A 20,160-nucleotide genomic window follows, 5' to 3' on the forward strand; every position below is an offset into this window, starting at 1 on the left:
CCTGGCCCCATCTCTGTATCGGACGCAGGACCCTCATCCGAGTCCCCCTCAGACTCCCGGACTGGCCCATGTTCCACCCCACTGTCTGACTCTGCTGCTGTCTCCGCAGGCTGTCCGTGGACCACAACAATATTTCACATTTGATATTTGATATTTTTGTTTCTCATGCTTTTTATTTGAAATGTGATGGGAATTACCATACGATAAATAAGTAATAAAGACAAACAAAACAGGGGACAGAAAATATAATTATTTTATATTTTAAAAGGAGCCGTGGTGGCACAGTGGTTAGAAGGCAGTACTGGCTGCCTGCAGTTTGGCAGTTCAAATCGCACCAGGCTCAAGGTTGACTCAGCCTTCCATGGTCGGTCAAATGAGGACCCAGATTGTTGGGGGCAATAGAGGCTGACTCTGTAAACCGCTTAGAGAGGGCTGTAAAGCCTTGTGAAGCGGTATATAAGTAAGTGCTATTGTTATAATACCATAACAGTACAAGACATACCAAGTCAATGGGTACTCGCTGTTCTGCAACTAGGTCTGGCTTGCACTGTTGTATTATACCCACTCCAAGTTCATCCAGGAGCTGCCAGAAACAAGAAAAAGAAAGGAATATCAGAAAGGAATATTATGAATTTGCAAAGCAAGATACCATACAGAGACAGTTATACAGGTAGTCCTCAACTTACAACATTTGTTCATAGATACAAAGGCATAAGAAAAGGCGAATTACAGCCAATCTTCGCACTTACGATGGTTGCAGCATCCCCACAGTCACATGATCAAAAATGTGGTTGCTTGGCATCGGCCTGTATTTATAACAGCTGCAGCATCCCAAGATCATGAGATTCCCATTTGCCACCACTCCTGCTGGCTTCTGACAAGCAAAGTCAATGGAATAAGCCAGATTCACTTAACAATTGCAGTGATTTGCTTAACAACCATGGCAAAAAAGGTCATAAAATCAGGCATGACTCATTTATCAGACGCCTTACTTAGCAACAGAAATTCTTGCCCAATGATGGTTGTAACTCGAGGACTACATGTACTGGACCAGAACTAATATTGCAGTAAATCACAATATGGTTTAATTTAGATTAAGTTATTCAGGTGTGGCTTATGTAGTAACTATAGCTTAACATGACTCTCATTACTGATAGGTTTTACTTCTTTTTAAAATAAATCAAGGAAAACCAGTGAAAAGAAATCCTGTTGGTTTCTTTGAAATATTCTCACATTTTTTGTATGAATAACATTTAATTCCAGCATTTAAGTATAGTTTAGTAATTTAAATCACCAAATAGAGTCTCTGAATCACAAAATAAGTAATTTTGAACCATCATTATTTAATACAACGGCACAGATAGATTGTATTTTTTAAAAAAAATCATGTAAAGCTATGTTTCTTTATGGATTTCCTGTAAGAAATTTTTTTTTATCAACAAGGAATCAATATTTCTATAAGCTAAATACCATTCTCCATAAGATAAACCCATATAAAACAAAAAATATTTTTCTCCAAAGCTTCAAATCATGATTGTCCAATCTTTTGGCTTTCCTGCACTGAGTGAAGAGAAATTATCTTGAGCCACATATAAAGCATATAATAATGCACAGTATATAAATAATGTATATAAATAGATAATAAATAATAATATAGTATAGTTTATGCATATACATACATGTATAATGTATATCTTTTATTTTTTAAATATTTCTACGATCTTGTGGGACCACATTATTAGCTGTCCAAGGCCACATGTGCTGCGGGATGAACACATCTGCATTAAATGGATGTTTGTACTTACTTTTGCTCCATGGAGTTGAAGTGATGGTTCTGCTTCCTCCATGCATTTACAAGCCACTTCGCCAAGTTCTAGTAAACAGCTTTGAGCAAGGACAAAATAGCCCTTCACAAGCAGTGCCAAAACCTATCGTAGATTGAAGCCAGGAGAAGGAAAGGGAAGAAACATAATGGGAGTTTTAATATTTAATAGGAAACCTATTGGGGGGCAATAACTGCTTAGAAAGGGCTGTAAAGCACTATAAAGCGGTATATAAGTCTAAGTGCTATTGCTATTGCATGACATTTAGAACATATCTAAATTGCCATTTAAATAGTATTGCCAATAGCAATTGTGATCAAAGATGGCTGCCATTTTTTCATTTTATTCTTGTCATATGTTCTTATTTTTATTTTGAATTTTATATTAATATTTTTAAATAGTGTTCACTATTCAAATTGTTTATACAAACTGGGCATCAATATCAACTGAATAAACTAAAAAAAATACAAGTTATTTTCTGTCAGCTGATATTTGAAAATTTGAAATGAACTATCCAGCATATAAAAGGTGAACAGATGTACTGTCACGTCCTATGGACTTTCAGATCAATTAAACTGCAAACCGAACACTATTTAAAGATGCACCCCAGAGTAAGGTTCTAGTATCTAATGCATCCTAAAATCCTAAAGTGAAGCTAAATAGGAGCATTCTCAGCTATAACTCTGCTGGGAATGATTTCTGCATCTCTTTAATAACTTTGGGAGCAATGTTACAGGTGAGCTTGATGTATTCCAGGCTCTTTGCCTAGTATAGTCTTGCTTTTTGTACTTCTCTATCTCTATTTATTTATTTAAACAAATGCCTATGTATTCAATCAATCAATCAACCAATCTATCAGTTTCTATAGCCACCATCTTAGCCAAGTGACTCTGGGCAGCTTGCAATTCTAAAACTATAATACTATAAGGCACGGGAAATCATGAATAACAGATATAAAAGCTCAAAGCAATTATTTGATTCCGGCCAGACCACTCTACACAACTATCTGATAAATCATCATCCTCTTTTAACGATCCCATAATCCCTTGCGGGGTGGAGTCTGAACAACTGAATGGAGTTGAATATTTACTGGCCGGATGCCCTTCTTGGCACCATTGCAGAGTTTTTTTTCCAGCAGATATATTCTCAGTGTGCTCAGAGAGCGAAATATCTGCCTCTACCTGGGATCGAACTCGCAGTCTCCTGATTGTGAGGCAAGAGCTCCACCTCTAGGCCACCATGCCACTCAAACTATCTGATAAATGCTGAAAGAAGTTAAGAGGGGAATCCCTCCTGCAGCTGCTTCCTGCATAGCAACAACTCAAGGATGAATTGTTGCTCTTGCTCACAATTACAGATCGCATTCCACCGCAAATACAATGAAAGCAATAAAAGCATCCAAACATAATGGTGTACAGCTGCCGAGATAGTTCATCAACTAACAACAAAACCAAGAAATGGGGGTGTTAACGTATTCCGAAGATTGGAGCCATTCTAATCCCTCATGGGAGAATATTCCACAAGGCAGGGGCTACAGCAGAGAAGGCCCATCTTCTAGTTCCCAACAGTCGACCCTTTTGGTTGACGGGATCCGCAACGTGTCCAATTTGCTGAATCAAATTGGGTGGGTATAGATTCTATCAGCAACCAACCAGCTGTCTCTCCTTATCCAAGTACCTGCAGTGCCTCCAGGCGAACTGGTGAGGGTTCATAGGTGCTAACGGTTGACAGACAGGTGGTGTCGCTATCCGAATAGCAATCTTCTCGGGGAAACACAGCAAGAGAGATGCAGAGACGCAGGAGCCAACAGGGCTCAGTTGTTGTCTTCTCCAGGGCAAGCGATGGTTCTCCTGAGACCAGAAGAGGTTCTCTGCGCCATTCAGGAGCACCGGAACGAAGCAGCAGGGCGGGGGTGCCATTGCTCATCCCCAAAGAGACCGGCTGCTGCAAAAGGAGACGCACCTCAGGCAAAGGGGCTTGAGCCGACACAATGGAACCCAGTAGAGTCAGACTTGACACTCGAACATTAACATCTGGGAATAAAGAAAACACAGATGGCACACATGGAGCAGCTATTCTGGCCCAGTGGTTAGAGTGCAGTACTGCAGGCTACTTCTGTTGACTGCCGGCTGCCTCTGCCATTTGGCAGCTCGAATCTCACCAGGCTCAAGGTTGACTCAGCCTTCCATCCTTCCGAGGTTGGTAAAATGAGGACCCAGATTGTTGGGGAAAATAGACTCTGTAAACTGAGGACTGTAAAGCAGTGGGAAGCAGTATATAAGTCTGAGTACTATTGTTATTGTTATTCTAAGCCAAAGAAAGATGGCACCCTAATGCATTATGGATTCTGGAGGAAAGGAGCAACGGCTATGGATTGGTTACGCTGCTCAATGTCATAGAACAGCCTGGAAATCCAAGCCTATTACCTAAACCAGGGGTCAGCAACCTGCGGCTATGGAGCCACATGTGGCTCTTTTATCCCTCTGCTACGGCTCCATCGCTCAAAATATGCGTCACAACCGCCAATGTGCGACACCTGCTGGCATGTGATTTATTGAGCTTTTTGGCCCCCGGTAGGCCAACCATGGCTAAATCCAAGAAATGAAAAGTTTCAGAAGAGAACAGAACATTTAATTCCATTACATATGCTAGATTTGTGGCCGCTCAGTAAGTAGACAGACATGGGAAAGGTTTTGTGGCTCCCGGTGTTATCTTTTCTGTGGGAAACGGGTCCAAATGGCTCTTTGAGTATTTAAGGCTGCCAACCCCTGACCTAAACCACTTGACAAAGGATGCAACAATCAGAATGGGGCTTGGAAAAGAAATAGCAACACTCCAGAAGATGGGAATGATGAAAGGAAGATTGAAAAATGGCCTGGTTCAGAAAGACACAAGGAAAAAGCTTCAAATTAAACAGCATTAGGTATTTTGTGTATTGTGCCCAGTGGTTCCATGAAAGGTAAAGGTTTCCCCTATCTAGTTGTTTCTGACTCTAGAGTGCAGTACTCATCTCCATTTCTTGGCTGAGGGAGCCACTACTATGCGAAGATACTTCCGTAGTCATGTGGCCAACATTGACTATACGCCGAGAGACACAAAACAATGTTATCTTCCCAAATAAGTGGTACCTATTGATCTACTCACATTTGCATACTTTTGAACTGCTAGGTAGGCAGGAACTGAGTGAGGACAGGTGCTTACCTGATTGCACAGGGCTGATCTCAAACCCGGACTTTGCAGTTGATAAGTTCAGTGTCTTTAACTACTGAACCATCACGTCCCCTAGTGGTTCCATAATCATCATTTAGTAAGGTCTCCAAAGCTAAATCTGTCCTTCCACCTCAGAGAATTTTAGCTCCAGAACTATCACTTCGGAGATAAAGCTGGCCTATATCTTCCATATTTTTGTCATAGCGGGATTTCTATGAAACCTCTGACTGAAGTAGGATGGAACAAAAGAAGATATGTTCAATTACAGGTAGTCCTTGACATATGCCATAATGAAGCTTACTACGGTTGAAAAAGGGGTTGGTCACCCAATTTTTTGTTTTTTTGTGGTGGCTAATAAAACACACAGAGTGGTTGTAAATGCAAACTGTGGCACAGTTGATTACATGACCACAGCATGCTGCAAACAACTGTACATGAGCATTCAAAGTTCAGTCATGTGAATGAGGGGTGAGGACAACTGTCAGAATTTTGCATCAAGATTGTACGTCTCCTTTTTAGGTAGGTTGTAAATTTGAATGCTAAGCAAACAGTTGTAAGTCACGGACTACCTGTGTTAATTCATACTTCCTTTCCTACAGCAAATTATTCTCTTTTAAATCATAACAGCAATAGCACTTAGCAATAGTATTTAGACTTACATCACTTCAGTGTTTTATGGCCCTCTCTAAGCAGTTTACAGAATCTGCATATTGGCCCCAACAATCTGGGTCCTCATCTTCCCAACTTTGGAAGGATGGAAGGCTGAGTCAATCTTGAACCGGTGAGATTTGAATTGCTGAACTGCTGGCAGTTGGCAGTCAGCAGAAGTAGCCTGCAATATTGCATTCTAACCACTGTGCCACCATGGCAAGAAGATTGTTTGGTACCATAACCACAGATGATATCCAGCAAAAGCTTCACAGTTCCATATGCCACTAATTATTAATATTACACAGGAGTTCCCCACATCCACACAAATTTGCATGGATGGCTCACAACCACATATACAAGAGCTAACCAATTTGATAATAACTTCTGGTGCATAATTATGTGCTGGCATATTCCTGTCTCTCTTTTAAAAGAACAAAACCTGTGATCTGAGAAAAAAAAAGAAACAATCCACGAGCAAAACTTCTAAAAACAGATGGGATATAAACCTGTTGTACCCCACCATCTGATGCTTCTGTAACACAGCATTGCTTCATCCAAAACAACCAGCTGGACAATACGTTTTACTGCAAATAATACAAGTATCAAAACAGCTACACCAGGAGTTGTCAAACTCGATTTCATTGAGGGCCATATCAGGGTTGTGCTTGACCTCAGGGAGCGGGGGAGGGGGAGGCATGTCCAAGTGAGCATGGCCATAGTGGGCGTGGCCAGCTCAACGTCACTAGTGTTGGGGGCACCTACGGTGGCCCAGGCGGGGCTGGAAGGGATCCATTTTTGCTAGTAGTTTGTTTTGCTAGCACTCTGCCAGGGAAAATGGAGCTTGGGGGCGTGCCCCCTCAGGCTCCATTTTTCGGCTATGATGGCCTCCTGCAGCCCTCTGCCAGCAAAAAGGGCCATTTTTGCTGGCAGAGGCACTGCGGGCCGGTCCTTTGCTGTTTACAGGGTGGCCCTGCGGGCTAGATCTAAGCAACCCATGGACCTTGAGACTGACACCCCTGGGCTGCACAAAGGAATAATGTAAAATAACTGCATACCTTTATGTTTAATGTATGGCTTTATCTGGTTCCATACTCTTGATAGCAGGCCAGGCTTCAAACGGTTATACGGTACATTTGAGACCAGATTGGCAAGGCACTGTCAACGAGGAAGAAAAATGAAAAATTACCTCAACTTATGACCACAAACGTGCCCAGAATTTCTGTTGCTAAGCAAGGCAGTGACCCAAAGGGGCTTTTCTAAAAAGCAACTGGAGTTTCTGGGGAGGTTTTTTTTTCCTTTGAAAATGTTTTGCTTCTCATCCAAGAAGCTTCTTCAGTTCTGACTGAAGTTGGAACTGAGGAAGCTTCTTGGATGAGAAGCAGAACATTTTCAAACAAAATAATTTTTTTAAAAAAAAACAAGGAAGTCCAGTTGCCTTTTGAAGAGGGACCTTTGGGACAAACATGACCTGGATGGCTGAGAATCTCCAGAGATGGCTGTTAAGTGAGTTTTGCTCCATTTTACAACATTTCATGCTGCAGTTGTCAAGTTGTCAAGATTGCTGCAAGGGTTAAGTTAGTAACATGGTTGTTTAAGTGAATCTGGCTTCCCCATTGACTTTGCTTGCCAAAAATCTGCTGGTTGATTACGTGACCCCAGAAAATGCTAGCTGCCAAGAGTTCGAATTTCCATCACGGGACCCTGGGCAATGCCTCAACCATCATAAGTGTGAAAAATAGTCATAAGCCATTTTTTCAGTGCCGTTGTAACTGTGAACAGTCACTACACAAATGATTATAAGTTGAGAACTACCTGTATGAAAGAGGCATTAGGATTCTACATTGTGGAAATGTCCTGTTTTCTTATTTCTCACCCCACTTTTTTACTTGGAGGGGCGGGCAATGTCAGTTTAGGAATATAAGGATGAGGATTGTCCTTTTCTTAATTTTTTTAGTGCTCTGTAAGCTTTTCCAGATAAATTTCCCCTCACATCCTGGATATAAACTGTTTTAACATCTACCCTCAAGATGACGCTAAAAGGCAGGGGTGTCAAATTCACAGCCTGTGGGACAGATGCCTCACATGCTGGTCCCACCCCTGCCTGGTTTAGCAAAGGAGAAAAAAATCCCGATAGGTCACGTGGTGACACGGAGTTTGACACCCCCACTATAGGGCATTGCACACCAGAACAACTTGGCACAAGGACAGTTTTCTTCCCCATCCCATCACTCTGCTAAACAACTAATTTGATTAGACAACTAATTTGCTTAAAACTACACTGTGAAACTATCTAGTAAGCCTATATTACTATTATTCTTCTCATTTTTCCTATTACAGTAGAACCTCTGGTCATGACCATAATTCGTTCCATAACTTTGGTCGCAACCCGATTTGGTCGTGACCCGAACCTAATTTTGGAAATTTGGCGCTTACAAAAAAAAAAAAAAAAAGGCACAGAAGGGGAAATTGGCTGCAAAAAAAAATTGTGAATTTTTTGGTCGGAACCTGATTTGGTCTGGTCAGAAGCATTCGTGACCCTCTAAAGGTTCTACTGCACCTAACTTTGATTGTATCTTTCATTTTAAATTGTTTTATTTAGTACCTTAGTATGACTTAGTATGATGATTGCTTATTTAGCATCCTATGACTATCACTATCACTAAATGTTGTATCTTATGATTTATAATGAATATATATTTTTTGATGACTATGATCATGAATTATCACTTGTTGCTTTTATGTACATTGAGAGCTTATGCATCAGAGTCAAATTCCTTTTGTGTGCAATCACGCTTGGCCAATAAAGTATTCTGTTCTGTTGTGTCCTTATCCCATTTGTATTTTAAATGCTTTAAGTATAATGGAGCAAGTCACTTCGCTGCAGCAATTAAATGCACTAGGCAAGAGAGTGTGAGTAGGCACCAAAGAAAGTTGGTTGAGTTTGGGCCTATCCCTCTTTCTCAGCTCCAAGAAGAAGTAGCAAACCACTTCCAAAAAATGTTCCCAAGAAAGCAAGGGATTTGTCCAGGTAATCAGCCTTATGATTGATCTGAAGACATATAAACAAAAAACACACACAAACAAACAATTAAAAGTTGGTCTCTTAGGGATCATCCTTCAACATGGAGCCACTCAAATACGCTGCGTTAAATGGCTTGTCTGGATATTACAGGTAGTCCTTACAGTTCATGGTCGTATGATCAAAATTCAAACCCTTGGCAACTGGTTCATATTTATGACAGTTGCAGTATCCTGGGATCATGTGATCACCTTTTGCAACCTTCTAACAAGAAAGCCAATGGGGAAGCCAGATTCACTTAACAACCACGTTAAGTGATTAGTTAACAACTGTGGCAAGAAAGTTCATAAAATGGGGCAAAACTCACTTAACAAATTACTCACTTGGCAATATAAATGTTGGGCTCAATTGTGGTTGTAAGTCAAGGACTACCTGTATAGAACCAGCTCCTTCATGGAGTACTCTAGGCTGGAGAAAATTGGAATAGCAAGGTGTGGCTAGGATTGCTATAATACCACTCTACCAACAATAGGAGGAAGAAAACAATGATTATGTAAAATAATTAAGACAAACCTTTGCAATTAACTTTGAATCATCTTTTATGTAAAACAATGGATGGAAACTAAGAAGCAATCTATAATTAAGGAAAAATTTCCTGACAGTGAGAACAATGAATCAGTGGAACAACTTGCCTCCAGAAGCTGTGAATGCTCTAACACTGGAAGTTTTTAAGAAGAGATTGGACAGCCATTTGTCTGAAATGGTGTAGGGTCTCCTGTTTGTGCAGAGGGTTGGACTAGAATACCTCCAAGGTCCCTTCCAATGCTGTTATTCTGATACTCAGAACTACTAGAACTAGTAGAACAAAAGCAACTTCTGTAGACAAACAATTACCTTGATTATCTGGGTGAGGGTTTGGGATGAAGATTCGGCCACCAAAGCCAACAGCATGCACCGGTGAAGTTCTCGGATGCTGGAGGCAATGCTCACCGAGAAGGGAGTGAATGCTCTCTTGTGATCAATGGCATCTTCGGCAATGGACAGGAATTGCTTGGAACCTTCCAAAATGGCTGACATAACTTGAAAAGCACAGGCCCGTGTCTGCAACAGAACAAAATCAATGAAGGAGTTGAGCCTAGGCACCTGATGGATCCAAATTATCTTCTGCATCCTTTCTCAAGGATACCGCCGGAGATCCTGGCTGACCTATGGAAGGCAGAGAGGGCCTCAGCCATTGATATGATCACTCCTTAGCATATCCTTCCTCTGGCAAAATACCTTGATAGCTTTGTTGTTATAAGGGGCTTTAGTGATAAAGGGCTGGAGTGCCTGTGGAGGAACTTTAGAGTGAATTGGACTGAATTCTCTTTAAGACCCATATTCAACTACACTCCTGCATCCTGGACCTCACTTATAGATGTTAGCTAAGTTGTTTTAATTCTATCTTAAACCTTATTTTATTTATTTTTGACAGGATAGGGTAGGTTAGGATAGGGTAGGGCAGAATAAATAAAATGGAATGGAGTGAGGTAGAGTGGGATGGGATGGAGAACTCTGCTGTAGTGTTCTATCACCACATGTCAGCGTTCCGAGTAACGTAATGTACCCATTGAAATCAGAAATCCTCAAGAACTTGTTTATTGGATACATCATATTGACACAGCTGGTGAAAAACAACCCTGAAAGTTCCTGCGGTTTTCACCTAATTAAAAGAGTAAAAAATCCCCCCTCCAAGGTGTCACCGGTCACATTGTCCATTGAATATAGCTGGCAGGTTCCTGTCCTCCTTCAACAGCCACCTGTTACGATGACCTTGATTCCCACAGGAAAACTTTTTGTTTTGACTGCTAGTTGGGCTATCTACTTCCACCCTCCCTTCCCCCTCTCAGGCTTCGTGGCAACTAAGATGGCTTCAGCCAGGTTCGCTTCAGAGTTGACACCACAAAAAAGTGAACTGCATTGAATTGGATCCTATTCTATTGCAGTGAGTGCTTGGAAGAGGGCTTAAGCTGGATCATACAGGATGAGTAATCATTACAAAGATAACGAATCCTCTTACCTTTGGGGATGGATCTTTTAAAGCAATTGTCATCAAAGACACTGTCTGTGGGCTTCCTATTCCAGGTTCATCAGAAATAAAAGCTGACCAGTAACCATAGAGCACTTTCTTCTCTATGGATTTCACAGCGGAAAGGAAGCAGGTTAAAGCCCCTTGGCGAACTTTAGCTTGGAAAGACCTGGCATGAACCAAAGACAAAATGAAAACAGGCAGGGGGAAAAACTGATTTAACACCTTAAGTAAATAACATTGTCCTATTGGCCAATGGGGTGGGAGAGGGGGAAGTCTTTGATCTTAGAATATAGAATAATAGGGTTGGAAGGGACCTTGGAGATCTTCTAGTCCAACCCCCTGCCCAAGCATGAGATCCTATATCAATCCAGATAAATTGCTGTCCATTTCTTCTTGGAAACCTCCAGTGATGGAATACCCACAACTGTATGGAAACTAACCAAGGAGAGAAGCAGTCTAGAACTAAGGAGAAAATTTCTGAACAGTGAGAACAATTAACTTCTATTTGGCTTTTGAAATTGTTATTTTATTCTTGAATAGTAGAGTTCTGGCAGTTCTGAAGTTCTTGGAAGAGATGAAAAAATTCTCCCTACTTTTCCACTATGTGAGCAGTTTCCCAAAAGGTGCTTTCCAGTATGCAGTTTTGGCTTGCCGCTGACCTGGTTCCTTCTGGAAAAGGAGCTGAAACCCACCTTAGCCATAAATTAGGGGTGACATGATAGCAGTATTCTAGTATTTGAATATATGGCCCTCTCAATTCCTGACAAATGGATGGTGAAGAAATGGAGGTAGAGACAGATTTTATTTTCCTGGGCTCCAAGATCACCGCAGGTGGGGACTGCAACCAAGAAATTAAAAGATGCTTGCTCCTTGGGGAGGAAAGCTACGGCAAATCTAGACAGCGTACTAAAAAGCAGAGACATCACCCTGCCAACAAAAGTGCGTATAGTCAAGGCTCTGGTTTTCCCAGTTGCAATGTATGGCTGTGAAAGTTGGACCCTAAGGAAGGCTGAGCGCCAAAGAATGGAGGCCTTTGAACTCTGGTGCTGGAGAAGATTCCCTTGGCGAGTCCCTTGGACTGCAAGGCCATCCAACCGGTCAGTCCTAGAGGAGATCAACCCTGACTGCTCTTTAGAAGGCCAGATCCTGAAGATGAAACTCAAAGACTTTGGCCACCTCATGAGAAGGAAGGACTCACTGGAGAAGAGCCATTTAATGCTGGGAATGATTGAGGGCAAAAGAAGAAGATGGGGACGACAGAGAAGGAGGTGGAGTCACTGACGCGGTGGGTGTGAGCTTAAATGGACTCCAGAAGATGGTAGAGGACAGGAAGGCCTGGAGGAATGTTGTCCATGGGATTGTGATGGGTCAGACACGACTTGGCGACTAACAACAAAATATTTGAGAGGTTGCCACAAAAAAGAGGGTGGGGGGTGTCAACGTATTTACTAAAGCACCTGAGGGCAGGACAAGAAACAATGGGTGGAAATGAAGGAGAGGAGAGAAGCAACCTAGAACTAAGGAGAAAATCCTAACAGTGAGAACAATTGATCAGTGGAACAGCTTGCCTTCAGACGGAGGTTTGTAAGAAGAGACTGGACAGTCATTTATGAGAAATAGTATATAGGTCTCCTGCGATGGCAGAGGGTTGAACTAGATGACCTCCAAGGTCCCTTCCAACTCTGATACTGTCCAGCTGAAGCAAGGTGTTCCCTATCCATACACTCAGTCTCCAAGCACTGAGGTCAGATTGCACGTAATTGCTTAATTCATCAGCATATTGATGATATCTCACCCCAGGGTAACAGATGAGCTCACCCAGGGGCCTCACCTAGATGTTCAACAGGAGAAGGGAGAGTACCAAACTTTACAGCATCTTCCTGGGGAGGGTGTGTCTGCCCTTCCCCAGCCACCACTGCCTGGAATCAACCCCAGAAAAAAGGAAGAAAACCAACACAGAGCCAGGCTGCCACTCCTGATCTTCTGAGATGATCAGGAAGGATACCACGGTTGAGAGTATGGATAGTATTTGTTGCCATGGTTTTGTTTTTTTGCAAATGCAAATTGCCATGTGTCATTGGAAGGTGGCAGTATGCAAAATATTAACCCATAAATAAATAGGAAAAACCCTCTTTTTGTTCTTCCTGATACAGGCAGTCCTCGACTTACATTTCGTTTAGCAACCGTTCCGAGTTACAACGGCACTGAAAGAAGTGACCTATGTCCGTTTCTTTCACACTCACGATCACATGATCAAAATTCAGGTGCTTGGCAATTGGCTCATATTTATGACGGTTGCAGTGTCCAGGGAAGTCATGTGATTCCCTTTTGCGCCCTTCTCACCAGGGAAGCCAGATTCACTTAACAACCGTGCTACTAACTTTAACAACTGCAGCAATTCACTTAACAACTGCAGCAAGACACAGTCTTTCAGCAAGCGTCTCACCGAGCAACAGCATTGCGGTCCTAAGTCGAGGACTACCTGCGTTTGTTAGCAACAGAGGCAGGGAGGAAACGGAAGGAACCAAGGGAGAGGGGAAAAAAATCTGCTTTTGAAAGAACTCTTGAGTCAAAGAGAATTCAGCCACGTTGCTGTAAAATGAACAGACACTTCAACGCTGCATAAAGGCAGCTGAGGGTGGGAGGAAGGGAGCTGTTGAGTGGTTGCCATCACAAACCTTGTTTTGCTCTGCATTCCACCTTCCGCATCAGAAAATTCTGAGTCACTGCTGCTGATTCTCTTCCAGCTAAAAGCGTGGGAAGATAAACGCTCTTTCGCAAGCGATGGATATTTATCACTGAATGCCCAATTTGTCATCTTAGAGTCCTGATCTTGCGACAACTCATCCTTTAATGAGGGTTTCTCCACTCGGCTTCCTTCGGCACCCCCTGGCTGCTCTTTTACTCCTTCTTCTTCCAGTTTCCCTTTCTTCGGTTTTCCCTTAGGTTTCTTCCTCCTGTTCTGTTAGCGGTGGTTGTGGGGAGTAGAAAAGATACAAGCACAAGTTTTGTTTTCAATTCAATGAATTAGGCGTAGTTCTCTTTATTCAATCCAATCATCTAATGTTTTTTTCTACATATTAATACCCTGTTTCTCTGAAAATATGACCTACCCTGAAAGTAAGTCCTGGCTCAAAAATATATAAGACAGGGTCTTATTTTCAGCGAAACACAAGATAGAGTAGCCTGAGTAGGATTCTTCTCTCAGCATCAAGAAATCTATCTCAACTGGCATGAAAGATTTATCAAAAAGTCTATTAAGAGTTGAAATTCTAAAAAGGACAAGAGAGGATGGTTCGAAATAGAATACTTCTTATTTTATTCTTATTTTATTAAAGAGTTAGAAAAAAGAGATAGAAGTTAGAAATTGGAAAAATAATATTATTTTCTATACTGATATAGAATAGAATACATTATGATTACTATGTATATACAAATGTTAGAAATTGAAAGATTATGATTATATATATTTAAATAACACCATTAATATCACTGTGTTTAAAACATATTGACCCAGACAATACTTTGTCCACCAAGCACTTATGGATGCTAAAGATAAATAAAACTATAATGTCCTCTCTTTGATCTGGGGAGAAAAAGAAATTGATCTCAACTTAAGAAGCCTCGTATGACTTATTCCCTTTGCTTAAGGCACCATCCGGCTAACAGTGCCTCCAGCTCAAGATTTAAATCAAAGTAAACCAAATATTTCATGTTTCACAACAGCTGCTTTGGAAGTGCATCCTGTCCCATTTTCAGACCCTCTGGTTAAGCAAAAGCTTCCAGTTCAAATCCCTGGCATCTCCTTCTAGCAATGGAAAATCCCTGTTTGAAAATATGAAAAGAAGCTGTCAGCTGGAACAGAATTTCCTTTCATATTCTGCTGCCCTCCAGGTGTGCTAAACCTCTCATCCCCAATGAAAGCTGCCATTCATGGAGATTATGGGATTTAGAAGCCCCAGAAGCAGTAATTAATGAAAGCAGATATACGCTCATAAATAGTGGCTTTGCTCTACAGCTGGGGTGTCAAACTAATTTCACTGAGGACCACGTCACGGTTGTGTTGGGCCTTGGGGGCGGGATGGGTGTGGTCAAGGTGGGTGTGGCCAGCTCAACATCACTCGTGTTGCGGGTGCCTGTGGTGGCGCGAGCCCTGTCAACAAACACGGGCTCGCAAGCTCCATTTTTGGCTGTGACAGCCTCCTGCAACCCTCTGTCAGCAGCCCTCCCGAGCTCCATTTTCACTGGCAGAGGCAGCGCGGGCCAGTCCTTCACCATTTCCAGAGCATCCCTGCAGGCCAGATCTAAGCACCCCGTGGGCTGGATCTGTCCCCCGGACCTTGAGTTTCACAACCCTACTCTACAGCAATGTATCTTGATCTTAGCAGTGCTGGCTGAGGAATTTTGGGAGTTGAAGTCCACACAGCTTAAAGTGACCAAGAAATACTGTTCGACTCTACAGAATTCCATTCTTTGTTGTAAGGTGCTTTTACCAAAATATTACATTTTTTTTCCAAACAGACAAAAACAGCCCTCAGCTTGTGACCAGATGACATTTGAAGCGGTTTAGGTTTAACACACAATGCACACAAACCACATTTAAAAAGCTTACCCCTTTCAGTTTAACACTGTTCTGTTCCAACTTCTCTTGCTCGATGGGTGACCGGCTGTCGTATTGAGGAAGGAGTGCTGGATATAAGATGGTGGGCATTTCTATGTTGATTCCAGGGAGTCCATGAAACATGCATTTCTGAAATCATCAAAGAAAATCCTAGACATCAATACTGTATTCTATTTAGTGGCAGCATCTACCACAGAAAAATTAAATCTGCTTTTTTTTGCAAAGAATTTATGACCAAAATTGAGCCCAAAATTTATTTTGCTAAGTCTGGCAGTTGTTTTAAGTCAGTTTTGCCCCATTTTACGACCTTTCTTGCCACAGTTGTTAAGCGAATCACTGCAATTATTCAGTTAGTAAGGGGTTTCCAACCTTTTCTATACCCCGCACCCCTAGAGCGCTTCCAATATATTCTCGCACCCATTAAAAAATAATTATATGCATATAATTATATATATACACTATAATTTTGAAACTTCTAAGCCCAAGTTTTTGCACTGCCTGGAATATCATCTCGCACCCCCGATTGGGAACTCCTGAGTTAATAGCACAGTTGTTAAGTGAATCTGGCTTCCCCATTTAGTTTGCTTGTCAGAAGGTCGCAAAAGGGGATCATGTGACTGCGGGACATTACAACTGTCATAAATATGAGTCAGTTGTCAAGCATCCAAATATAAATCATGTGAGCATGGGATGTTGCAATGGTCATAAGTGTGAAAAATGGTCAGAAGTCACTATTTTAAGTGCTATTGTAACTTCGAATGGTCACTAAATGAACATGTTGTAATTCGTACATGTTGTATTCTCCTTTCTTGAAACAAAGAAAAAAACAACCCATCTATTCTTTTAAACATGGTTGGATGTCATACTTTTATAGGGTAAACTTCAGGGGTGGGATTCAAATTTCTCAACAACTAGTTCTGTGGGCGTGGCCTAATTTGTGGGTGTGGCTTGGTGGTCATGTGTCTGGGCATGGCTTGGTGGTCATATGACTGGGTGGGCGTGGCTTGTATGTAAATATTATAAATGTTTATATAAATATTGAATTTTTTTTTATAAAAAAGGAGCAACTTTTACCCAAAATCAGGCAAAGCAGGCAGGCAGATTGAGTTGCTCACAGAATCACAGATTCACTTAGAGATCTATGATTCTGCAATCTGCTACCTGAGTCTACACTAAAAAAATAGAAGCTTCAGTCCTAAGGAAGGTTCAGCTCTGCTTTTAGATTTGCTAGAAAGCAAAAAACCCAACAATTTCCTGCTTTCTAGCTAATCTAAATCTCCCGGCACAGAACAGCTGATGGTCGGGGGGAAAAAAAGGAAAAATAGCAACTTACCAAACCCAGGCAAGTTTGATGGCGTGCATGCCAGGTAAGGAGTGAGTGGGCGGGGAGGGGAGGGGCCAACCAGTGACACGATTTGCTAGTTCTCCGAACTGGGCAAAATCATAACAACCGGTTTATAGAACTAGACTGACCAGATAGAATCCCACCTTTGGTAAAATTTAATACCCTGGATGACAAAAGTCTAATGCAAAGCTTGTTCAAAAACTGATCAGAATCCTTTGGATATCATGGGAATCCAAATCCTTACTAGCTGGTGGTTTGTTCAGCACAGCAATGGTTTCATTTGCACTTCTACAAAGCACAGGGAACCGCTTCTGTGCACACGGTACTGAACTGCCACATCGCAACAAACCATGGTTTGCTGAATAAAGCATAATGACTTGGGCCACACCCCGTAGCTGTGCTAAAAATCATGTTGTACAAAGATTTATTGGACTTGCATTTGTGATGCAAAGCTCAAGCCACAAATCACCTTCTGGCTTAGGGTGGCATGTGAAACCAGCTGCAAACTATCTTTGGACATCGTAATGCACGATGGATTATTGTGACAGATGTCAGTCTAGCCTCCCCCATTATACATATAGAGTACAGAGACAAACACCACTCCCATAGGGCTTTTAAGATTAGACACTTCCATTACTATTTTGGAGTTAGCCCTATTCTGTGTGTCACCCACACTCAAAACTGTGAATAAGGTGATTACAGTACAGAAGTACCATAATCCACGATTTGGCTGATCTACTTCAAACAAACATAGATGCTAATACTCTCATTTTGAGTTTCAGCAACAAAAAAAATTGGGATGTACCTAAAACAGCAATAAGATAGTCCTTAACTTACAGCCATTTATTTTAACAACTGCTCAACCACACTGAATAAACCACACATTTTAGTTCAGTGTTAAGACCAGATCTCACACTTACAGCCATCACAGCATCCCCATGGTCACCTGAACACTTGGCAACTGACTTGACAGGTGGTCTCGACTTACAACAGTTCATTTAGTGACCATTTGAAGTTACATCATTGAAAAAAATGATTTATGACCATTGTTCACACTTACGACCATTGCTGAATCCCCATGGTCACATGATTTACATTTGGATGCTTGGCAACAGGTTTATATTTATGACGGTTCCCATGTCCCTGGGTCAAGTGATCACCTTTTGCGACCTTCTGACAAGCAAAGTCAATGGGGAAGCCAGGGATTCACTTAACAACGTAGCAAGAAAAATCGTAAAATGGGGCAAAACTCATAACAAATTTCTCACTTAGCAACATAAATTCTGGACTCAATCGTGATTGTAAATCGAGGACTACCTGTGTTTATAATGGTTGAAGCATCCTGGGATCATGTGAAGACCATTTGAGGTCTTCCCAGCCTGCTTTCAACAAGCAGTCAATGGGGAAAGCTTAAGACCACGTGATTCACTTAACAGCAGTGGCAATAAAGCTCATGAAATTGGGTTCAACTCATTTATCAACTACCCTGACTAACAATGCAAATTCAGGTCCCAATTCAAAATTTTTTTACTACCATTCTATGGGCGTGGCTTGGTGGGCGTGGCAGGGGAAGGTTACTGTAAAATCCCCATTCCCTCCCCGCTCCTGGGGGAAGGTGAAATATCTCCCTTCCCTCCCCACCCCACTAACCTGCTTTCCAGCTCCGTTCTCCTGCGCAGGGCAACAAAAGAAGACCCAGCCGATCAGCTAGGACTCAGGAGGCGGAGAATAGATGGGGGCGGGGCCAGTCAGAAGTAGTATTTGCCGGTTCTCCAAACTACTCAAAATTTGCACTACCAGTTCTCCAGAACTGGTCAGAACCTGCTGAATACCACCTCTGGTCCCAATTGTGATCGTAAATCAAAGACTACCTGTAGTAAATCTTGACCGCTTCTTCAGACATGCCGAGAGGAAAACAAAGCTGCTTGGCTCACTTGCTATCAAATCGATTATGGGTACCGTGGCTTGTGCAATTCTAATTTTAGAAACCAGAGGCATTTCAAAAGCATTCTACACATTTGGGTACAAAGGCCCATTAAAAAAATAAATAAATTCAGGGTTGTTTTGGGGCACTCAGGGAATCTCTGTAAGACAGGGAAGATTTAAACTTTAAATCTCTTGTCACCTTTAACACAGCAAGGAGGGAACCGAGGTGATCAGTCTGGGTCAGCCTCATCTTTCCTCCGTGTAAGAGCGACTGCATTCCTTTCAAAGCATTTTGTAACAGCTGGAAGGAAAACAAAAAAAACAACAATCAGCCTTCTTCCAAACATCCAGGAATAGCACAACTCTATCATCTAGAGCAGTGGTCACCATCTGGTGGTCCGTGGACCACTGGTGGTCCATGAGAAAATTTTGGTGGTCCGCAGAAAAATTCTTTGCATTTTTTTTGTATTGCACTAAATCGGGGGTCCTGGGGCCGGATACACGCAATGAACTTTTGTGTTGCTGCAGAGAGTCTCCCACTTTGGGGTCTTTTTGTGTGGGTCGGAGGGGGGCAATAATTCCGACTTGGGGTCTGCTTCAATGTCCTGGTGCGGGGCTTTGGGCAAAGGCTGGAGGGAAGTGCCGCTGGTGGAGAAGAACCGGAGGGCTTCATCCCAGTGGGACTGCACCATGGCCTGGAACTGGCTGACCATCTCAGCCCACTGAGCCTCCAGGTGCCAGGATCAGGCCTTGCACGTGCGCAGGTCTTCCCTCTGCTTGGAAAGCCTATGCTGCTTGTAGTCCTCAGTGAGGTGCTTCTGCCGAGCCTTCTTCTCAGTCAGATCCAATTTGAACTGAGCCAGCTGTTTTGCCAACTCTTTCTTGTGGTGGCTGCTTAGCTCCAACAAATACTTCCAGTTAGGGCCCTAAGTAGCCCGGAGGGGCAGGCAAGGAATGGCTGGGAGGGGAGGGGCGAGTAGAGGCTGGCAAGGCACCCCTCAATGTGAGTTGGCCACGCCCACCCAGTCACATGACCACCTAGCCACGCCCATCCAGCCAGTCATTAGGCAGACCATATTTGTACTCCACGAGCTTTAAAATTATGAAGTCTGAAAGGTTGGTGACCCCTGATCTAGAGTGAAATTTTATCTAGGAGATAAAAGTCCAAGGGCAAAAGTTTCCCTCAAGTGACTACAGTTTGAGAAGTTGCTATAATAATATCACACCCAACTCTCATCGCAAACTCAACCTGTGGTTTAGATTAAGCAAGCATTGGGCTTCTTTAAGTTCACTGAGTGAAATCAATTTCTAAATGTTATCACCAGCAACTAATTAGCAACCTCAGACAGTTCCCCAGTGTAAGTTTAATAATCTGGGATATGATTTCCATTATATGATGTCCCAATTTACCTTTCTTGAATCTTAGCTGCAGGTTCACAAGAAGAAAATCCTGAAATGCTTCACTTGGAAGCATGCTTGCAGGAAAAAGCACTC

The 20,160-nt window shown here is 42.2% G+C and overlaps 1 protein-coding gene across 2 annotated transcripts in view; it reads right to left on the reverse strand.

The window, feature by feature from the left end:
• HEATR6 (HEAT repeat containing 6) overlaps window positions 1–20,160 on the reverse strand; it is a 42,110-nt gene that overhangs the window by 15,100 nt on the left and 6,850 nt on the right. For both annotated transcript variants that reach the window (XM_026680454.2, XM_087956635.1), the window contains exons 6-14: window positions 18,866–18,967; window positions 15,387–15,524; window positions 13,453–13,736; window positions 10,763–10,940; window positions 9,598–9,804; window positions 6,740–6,839; window positions 3,501–3,856; window positions 1,806–1,928; window positions 503–583 (exon numbers count right to left, since the gene is read on the reverse strand). In XM_026680454.2, the coding sequence (XP_026536239.2) occupies window positions 503–583; window positions 1,806–1,928; window positions 3,501–3,856; window positions 6,740–6,839; window positions 9,598–9,804; window positions 10,763–10,940; window positions 13,453–13,736; window positions 15,387–15,524; window positions 18,866–18,967 (1,569 nt within the window). The remainder of the gene's footprint in view (window positions 1–502; window positions 584–1,805; window positions 1,929–3,500; window positions 3,857–6,739; window positions 6,840–9,597; window positions 9,805–10,762; window positions 10,941–13,452; window positions 13,737–15,386; window positions 15,525–18,865; window positions 18,968–20,160) is intronic.

The sequence above is a fragment of the Notechis scutatus genome, chromosome 1 (assembly GCF_049901735.1).
Source record: "Notechis scutatus isolate UNSWTSFEM ecotype Mainland chromosome 1, rNotScu1.2, whole genome shotgun sequence".
Classification (NCBI taxonomy): Eukaryota; Metazoa; Chordata; class Lepidosauria; order Squamata; family Elapidae; genus Notechis; species Notechis scutatus.